General features: G+C 40.6%; 2 protein-coding genes across 2 annotated transcripts; one reads left to right on the forward strand and one right to left on the reverse strand.

Annotated features, from left to right (window-relative positions):
* Positions 1-162: 162 nt before the first annotated feature.
* On the forward strand, positions 163-2,103 carry fam162a (family with sequence similarity 162 member A). The gene is made up of 5 exons (XM_079576051.1): positions 163-336; positions 923-1,018; positions 1,094-1,202; positions 1,432-1,540; positions 1,618-2,103. The coding sequence occupies exons 1-5, from the start codon at positions 294-296 to the stop codon at positions 1,723-1,725; spliced, it is 465 nt and encodes a 154-aa protein (XP_079432177.1). The 5' UTR covers positions 163-293; the 3' UTR covers positions 1,726-2,103.
* A 1,218-nt stretch (positions 2,104-3,321) lies between these two features.
* kpna1 (karyopherin alpha 1 (importin alpha 5)) lies at positions 3,322-7,866 on the reverse strand. The gene is made up of 14 exons (XM_079576049.1): positions 7,779-7,866; positions 7,098-7,231; positions 6,882-6,995; positions 6,695-6,794; positions 6,457-6,551; positions 6,247-6,378; positions 6,077-6,165; positions 5,647-5,746; positions 5,403-5,566; positions 5,238-5,316; positions 5,031-5,156; positions 4,783-4,910; positions 4,515-4,690; positions 3,322-4,081 (listed from the first exon to the last, which is right to left on the reverse strand). The coding sequence occupies exons 2-14, from the start codon at positions 7,221-7,223 to the stop codon at positions 3,894-3,896; spliced, it is 1,617 nt and encodes a 538-aa protein (XP_079432175.1). The 5' UTR covers positions 7,224-7,231; positions 7,779-7,866; the 3' UTR covers positions 3,322-3,893.

A 7,866-nucleotide genomic window follows, 5' to 3' on the forward strand; every position in this document is an offset into this window, starting at 1 on the left:
CAAGCGAATCAATTATTAATGATTAAAATCTCTAAAAAATAATGCATTTCTTTTGCATTTTAGAAAACGAGTCTAGAAGAAACAACTTAGTAAAAAAAATACAATTACTGACATTGTAATCAGGCGCATCCTCGGGTCTCTAACAAAATGAAAACCTATGGGCCCAGCCTGTTATGTGGCTCATGACGAAGTGAGAGGAAGAAGGATCTTATTTTGACATTCAGCCCACAGTTGCAGCCAAATGTGAACCAAATTACACATCAATTTGGTTTCCTTTGATTTATCGAGCCATAATGACTTTTATAAGAGCAACGCTCGGAATTGGAAGATTCCTTGGTTCGTATCCCACACTTTACCGTAGTGTTTTGCTAGCGGGTCAAAGCCTTTTTCACTAGTTGTTGTTGCTGCGCAGGTTTGTCATTGCACTTACAGAAACGTATTCCATTTGTTAAATGTGTTTTATGAAAGAACATTTTAGAATCAGTGTTTGACCAAAGTAGCAGGAAGGAAAAAAAAGTGTTTTGACATAGGCGTGTAGCGTTATTATTTACGACTATCTGTAAATATTTTGTGATAACAACAGTGGCAATAATAGGAATTCCTGTTGGGAACAAAGGTACAAGACGTGTTTAGTCCTGCTTTCAACTCTGAGGAAACACATTTAAAGTCAGAATAGGAGGAGGTGAAGATCTCAGGGGTGAAAAAATGGAGCACGAGACAGAGAAGCTTTGATCGAATTCAATCACAGACGATATTCAATCATCTCCCAATAGTTTACAAGAATGAGGTTTTTTTTTATGGCTACTGATGCAGAGATAAATTCCACATTGTGCAATTTCTACCACAGCTACACATTTCTGTACTATTGATATTGATATTATTATTGTTACTATTATTAACTGAGTTTTGTTCACGCATTTAGGTCCAAGATCAAGCTTAATCGGACAGAGATGCAGCAGAAACATGTGCAACAAACCCCAGGAGGTAAAGCCTGAACCACCTCCTGTGCCTGCACAAGGTAAATCATCTAATCTCCTAGGACTAACTCGGCTTGCCTATCACTCTTACAAATGTCTGTCTTTTTTCCTATAAGCTGATCGTGGTTTCAGACTCCCTGGTCACCATCCATCTAAATGGGACAGGAGGGTTCTGTTGTGGGCGGGACGCTTTAAGACCCCAGAAGACATCCCTCAGTCTATATCGTGAGTGCAGTTTTCCTGTTTATGCCAGTCGTTTCAATTTACTGGCATGGCACTGACGCAGCACACCGGGTGTCACTGGTTGTGGTTTGATCTGCAGCTGATAATGAATTGAATTGTCACGCATGCAAACTGCAGGCCTCTTTTACCGGGTTATAAAAAGATTATGCTGTAAATATTATGTTAAAATTTAATTACTGCGTATGTAAGATCCTCTTTATCTCAATTCCAGTTTTGAGATGCTCGATGCTGCAAGGAATAAACTCAGAGTGAAGGTCTGCTACGTGATGATGGCCCTGACATTAGCGGCTTGTCTGGTGATGGTTGTGTCAGGCAAACAGGTACGGCTCAGGATTATTTTGGCACGCATTTGTATTGCATTTTGAATAATTTTTAAAAATATTTTTGTGTTCTGTAGGCTGCAAAAAGACATGAGTCCTTGACCAGCATCAATTTAGAGAAGAAGGCCAGATGGAGGGAGGAAGCGCTAAGAGAAAAGGAGGCACTGGTTCAGAAAACGCAATGATGGTATTCAAACCCTGGAGCCCCAGAAAAACTGGTCTGCTTTACACTCTGCAACATCAATAAAGGAGATGGGCATGAACAGTTTCATAAACCGCTAGCAATTCAGTTTTTCAATACAATCTTCAACTAGTCAAGTTCAGGGATTGTTTTGATATGGTTTTATGTGGGTAATAAGCTTGTCTTTCCGTAATGCACTTTTTTCCATGACTTTTCTAGAACTGCAAATCCAATAATAATGAATATAACACAAATACAGGTCCAACGTAGCCACATGTCAGCCACAGCCAACGTGTATATGTAAATATTCACACATAACTTGTATAAGTTATAAGAATGTGTCTAACTGAACAATAAAAAGGAAACTGTCTTAATGTCCACTTTTTAACAAAGGCTAATAATGAAGGATTTATGAAACTGATGCTTCTGTGTAAACATCGTCATATTATATAGTGAAGGTTTAATTATTGACTGGCCCGGGTTTTGTGGCCTGTTCCGTTTCCACACATGCCAAACCTAATAAATGGTGGTTTCTGTCAGTCACTTATATTGCACCCATGTAAGAATCTTTTACGCATCGGAAGCAAACACAGATTGTTGATGAAACAGCTTTTATGCAAATGACAAGTAGCACAAACTCAATACAATTAACAGTAATGAGGATGTAGGGCTGGTAATTTCTAAAATATTTAGAAAAATGAAATATAAGCCAAGTGGGTGTTGTAAATAAACATTCCATTGAAATATTTTCTTTGTAATTTGGCACCATCAGCCACATGTCTGATGCTAACCCCAGTTTATCAGAACAATTATACAGTATTGAGACCCCACTTTTAAAATGGCTAAGAATCATTTGGCATGAACATCATGAACAAAAAATATCGGAATGCTATGATTGCATTTTATCGCTGATTAACAGCCGATTTTCTACTGAAAAGACTTTATCATATATTCTAGCATTGCAGAGGCAACCTGATTTGGTTGATTGTAACGAAGTGCCAAGTTTCAGTTTACATGGGATGTCCTTGCTCGAAGGGCAAACTGTAAAATATATTTAATCCCTTTCATACTAGAGGGGCCACAGATCATAGGCTGCACCTCTCTAAACCTGAGAAGAGAGAGCCTATATAATCCACAAATTAAATAGTAAGTAGGAATATTCTCAATGAGCAGGCAAACACTCGGAACTAAAGTGCAGAAAATGAAATGATACGAAGATTAAAAAAAGGATGATCCACTGCTCGACACATGTCAGGGTATAAGTCTCTTTTGTCCAAGTCCAAATTGTCTCAGTGCAAGGGAAGACTCAAATTCCCATTCTCTGGGCTTTCACATATCAGCGACAGGAAGCAGTCAAACTCTTTGAATGGACCACAGTAGCTGAAAAGTCTCACTACTTCATAACGGAATGCATGATGTGAGATCCATGAGAGGCAGCAAAGAGCCACTTTGCCCCCCTGTGGCATAATTTCTTAATTTGTCCAAAAGCAACCATTTGTCCCATGGTTGAAAGGACACGGGGTTCACCCCAGATTAAACTGTTAAGTGCCTTTTGAAGATGACTTGGGACTGGCAATGTTTCAGTCAATGACCACGGTCAAACTTGTTCAGTGTCTCGGAGTCAGTCCAGTATTTTAGGTTAGGATTAAGGAGTTCACAGAGTGAGGCCAATACGATTAGTCCATGTTGTCTAGTGAGTTGTTAATGCTTCAAAAAGACAAGCAGTAAAGTCCAAGTGACTCCCACAATCAAACAAAAGGTAAAAGGTGATTCCTTCAGAACCAAAGAGGTGGCGTGTTGAGGAAAGATGAGCTGAGGATCTGAAAAGCACACATCTGGTCATGGAAAGGCCCAGGTGTCACAGTCACTACGAGGAAATGGTAGGCTCTACGACCAGGGTGGGACAGGACATAGGAGACATGCTTGTTCTCCACACGTGAATGATGAATGAACCTGTACGGACTGGCTGACAACTGCAGAACGTGACCCACATGGGATGTACTCATGTGCTCCAGTGTTTCCATGGCACTGAGACGTCGCATGATGCATCTCAGACAATAAGAGGAAGAAGTTGATCCTATGCTTTTGGCTGCCCCAGAACACGGCAGTGGGCTCTGAGACAAATTAGCAGAAAGGACGTTGGAATGAGGAGCACATAAGGAGCATTTAGCATTATAGTTGAAAGCCTTCCATTGGTGCTTCACACTGCTGGAAAAGGAACTGCTGCTGCTGCAGGTCCACAGCTGGGGCCAGTGACGGGTCCTCATCGTCAGTGTTGAAATAGCGCTCGATCAGGTCAAAGGCTTTCTGATAGATCTCCTGGTTCTCATGGCCCTGAAGAAACTCCAGTTTGTCCAAACCTACAATAGAAAATCAACAGCAAATATTTAACAAACCCAATGTTCTTCATATGTAAAAAGAATAAAGTCATATCATAATATGTAGTTCTGAGTGAATGGTAGAGATGGTGAATTGGAGATCTATTATGTCTCGGACAGAAACCAGCTCGACACACTACAATAGAGAATAGCATTGTCTGTTGGCGGTCTGCAGTGCTGTATCTAACTGAACATACGAAGAAGAGAAACAAAGCGCTGTTTGCAGCAGTTACACAATCTGATCATCACGAGAGTCAAGCAGTGAGCTTGAGTACAACATCACTCCTACTGTGTGTCAATGTTATAAACATACGAGTCTCACTAAGCTGCAGGGATAGGCGTGTTCAAAGTTTGGCAGCAATATCCTGAGTAAATACCCGTTTGTATTCTGTAAAAATGTGAATAGTCTTAGTACCATAAGCCTCCTCGATCGGTGCACAGTACGGGTTGATGCCTCCTCCTCTTTTTGCCTCCAGTTCTCCCAGTCGCAGAATGTTCTCTAAGCCGTTGAGGGCCACTTGCACAATTTTAGAGTCCATTAGTGTGAGCAGGTCGCACAGTGGTTTAATCGAGCCCAGTTCAACTAGATGTCTGTGAAAATGAACACACTTAATGTTAATGTTCATTTTTATGAAAAACATCATGGTCAACTATATAATCAGAACATGTAAGAAGCGGTTTACCTTATCTGTTCAGCTGAGCCTCCAGAGGTGGCATTGGTGATGGCCCACGCAGCCTCCTTTCGAGTACGAAACTCTGCTACTTGCAGAATGTTAATAAGAGGAGGTAGGAGCCCTGCATCTATGACCATCTGATGTTGATGCACAAAAATAGTCACACGTTAGTTAAAAAGAAAAAAAAAACAAATACACATTTTCGTCCCAGATGGAATCAATTGTCAAATGAATATGGGCTGATGAATAGAACAAACCTGTATTTGAGCTCGGTTCCCTGCTGTGATATTGGAGATTGTCCAACAAGCCTCTTTTTTGATAGACTCCTTGGGACTTGCCAGAAGGTGAAGGAGAGACTGAAGAGCTGAACAGTTCAGTATAACCTGTCAAGCAGATTAAAAACACTTGAAAAAAACAAGGCAGAAAAACAAACCAAAGTCAAAGTTTCATCAAATCTTTGTTACCTGTGTCTGCAAGTCATCTCCAGTTACTATGTTTCCAACTGCCCGCAAAGCTGGAGACACAACTTTATAGTCCGAGTGCCTGAAAGGAAACAAACGTATCAAACATTAAAACTATAAGTAAAAAAAAAGCATGGATTTAGTTCTTTTATAATTAAAAGTCCATACATGAGCAACTCCACCAGCCTGCGACAGACTCCTGAGTCAATAACAGCTTGAATTTTGTCATTAGGACCATCGGAAAGGTAAGAGAGAGCCCAACACGCGTCAGCCAGTATGTCAGTGTCATTGACAAACAGCAACCAAGAAAGTACACTGAGGCAAGGAGACACCTGCAACATGATAGTAAAAATAAATATAAGAAAAAGATCGGAGAATTGCAGTTTTCCCAATATTCTGTTTAATCAATCACCTTGGAAAAATCTGGAGGTGGATTCTTCCCTCGGCACAGGTTTGACAGCGCCCACACAGCATTTCTCATCATTGTTAGACGATTCTGTTTGGCCAGTAATCTGCAACAAGTAATATACACCAGGCTCATCAAATCCATCCTTTAAATTGTACAATGTGTCAATCTACTGTATACATGCTGTAGGTGACTGAAATAGGGATGTCATGATGTCAAACATGGCGGATTATATTGATTGCAAGAGTAAAAAGCTTTCCATTCGCGGCGTCAGTGCATACCATACCATTTTAAGCCACCAGCTTTATTAATCAAAGAGAAACTTTTTTTCCAGGGTGTTTTAAAAGTGATTTGTACCTTATTGTTTATAGATAATGCAGCTTTTAAATGTGTTTTATGTGGCTAATGTGAAATCTATAGTATATTTTTAACTTACTTCACTAGGGAAGGCAGAATATTGCAGTCAATGACAAAGTCTCTGCATTCAGTGCTATCGCCTGCAATGTTTCCTAATGCCCACACAGCCTACAAAGAAATGAGCAGATGTTTTCACATTGTTACAGCATTACAAGCAATACATATTTTGAAAATGCAGATGTTTCTTACCTGTTCTTGTACATCTTCAAAATCAGAGCCGAGCATCTCTATAAAAATAGGTACAGCCCCTGCCTGAATGACCACTCGTGTTTGGTGGGATGTACCAGATGCAATGTTTGTCAAGACCCAGGCTGCCTCAAACTGAAACAACAAAACAAAACCGTTTTAATACGGTATATATTGTCTTTTACCAAAGGACCAAGCATGAATGTCAGCTACCTGCAATGTACAGTTTTCTTTTCTTTTCAAGAATTCCACAAATCGCTCCACCACACCAGAAGTGGCAATGACTTCATCAATGGGCGGGTTTGGTTCTGTTAAACACAAATAAAATGACAATGACAATAGATAAACGTTAAGCAAAGCCTGATAAAAAAGGTGTGATTAGAAACAGATACAGGCTTTATTAAACATTATTCGGTATAAACTAAAACACAAGCCCAGTTAACGTTATTACCTTTAGACAGCAGTTTCCGAAATCGCTGGGTACCAATAAGTTGCTGCTCGGGAGAAGAGGAGAAAATCATCTGAATCATATCCTCAGAAATCACCCCACCCTGTTCAAGACAGAAGAATCACAACATTGTTAAAAAGCAGTGAGCGTGATGAGAAAGATGGGGGTTATCGGTAGCTTTTGTTCTGACCGTAAGTGGGTCCAAGTTGTTGGCCTGAGACTCCAGGTACCCGCTGTCAGCCATACCATCGTCCTCGAAGATGCCATCGTCTTCCACTGTGGCAACGTTTCTCCTCTTGAATAGCTGGAAGGTTATACAATCATTAATCGCCGTGTTTAAAGGAAGAAAGTTTGTGTTGTACAGGTCTCATGCAGTAGAACAACCATCAATCTGCTATTTTCTTACTTGTTCATCTTTTTTTTGCTTACGAAGCTGCAAGCCTTCCTCTTCCCTCCTCCTTCTCATCTCATCTGTGTTGAGAGATTTGTTCTTGTAGCTCTTGAGACGTGCATTGTCTTTACCTTGGCTCATGGTGTAGTCTGAAAACACAAAACGTATCGAGATGTCAGGCACAAGTGAGACTGTTTAGGCAGATATGAATTCATCCCAGTTTGAAGAGCAATCAGTCATGGGGTCAATAATAAGACACTCTCTGTCATAATAAAGGCATCACAAGCTACCTCAAAACAAGACCATGGTACTCATACACAAAGCTTTATAGGAGTGTCTTGGGTCTTGCCTTTAGCTTGCTAGCTAGCTCCGGGTGTTACCTAAGGTGGGATACAGCTGCAGTATTGTCGCCTACAGCAGATCCGTTTACATACTTTACACATGACGCAGCAGGATAAAACATAGATGTGAAAGAAGAAAGAATTAGCAATTCAGGTCAGGCTTCATCCACAACCAAAGCGAATACGTAGTAGCGGTTGAGCAGCTATGTGCTAGCTGCAGCAAAGAAAAGGCTGCGTAAAGGCGAGCCAAAACGACCAAACACACACACATCCAAATTTACACAACTGGAATAACTTTGTATTTGATTATATTCAAATGACACAATTTCAATAAAACGCGTATTTCTTATCTGACCTGTCAAATTGGGCTCCTTAATCCCCTTCTGTGCTAGGCCGCCGGTAATGCTTTACGCATGCGCATCGACAAGGCATACGCACCACTG

This window comes from Gobius niger, assembly GCF_951799975.1.
Source record: "Gobius niger genome assembly, chromosome: 18".
NCBI classification, from domain to species: domain Eukaryota; kingdom Metazoa; phylum Chordata; class Actinopteri; order Gobiiformes; family Gobiidae; genus Gobius; species Gobius niger.

Coding starts and splice junctions, on each gene's coding strand:
- fam162a (XM_079576051.1), top strand. CDS start 294: ATGACTTTTATAAGAGCAACGCTCGGAATTGGAAGATTCCTTG. Junction 337..922: donor CGGAATTGGAAGATTCCTTG/GTTCGTATCCCA, acceptor TCACGCATTTAG/GTCCAAGATCAAGCTTAATC. Junction 1,203..1,431: donor GACATCCCTCAGTCTATATC/GTGAGTGCAGTT, acceptor TCTCAATTCCAG/TTTTGAGATGCTCGATGCTG.
- kpna1 (XM_079576049.1), bottom strand. CDS start 7,223: ATGAGCCAAGGTAAAGACAATGCACGTCTCAAGAGCTACAAGAACAAA. Junction 6,552..6,694: donor TCGGAAACTGCTGTCTAAAG/GTAATAACGTTA, acceptor TGTGTTTAACAG/AACCAAACCCGCCCATTGAT. Junction 5,567..5,646: donor CACCTCCAGATTTTTCCAAG/GTGATTGATTAA, acceptor ATCATGTTGCAG/GTGTCTCCTTGCCTCAGTGT.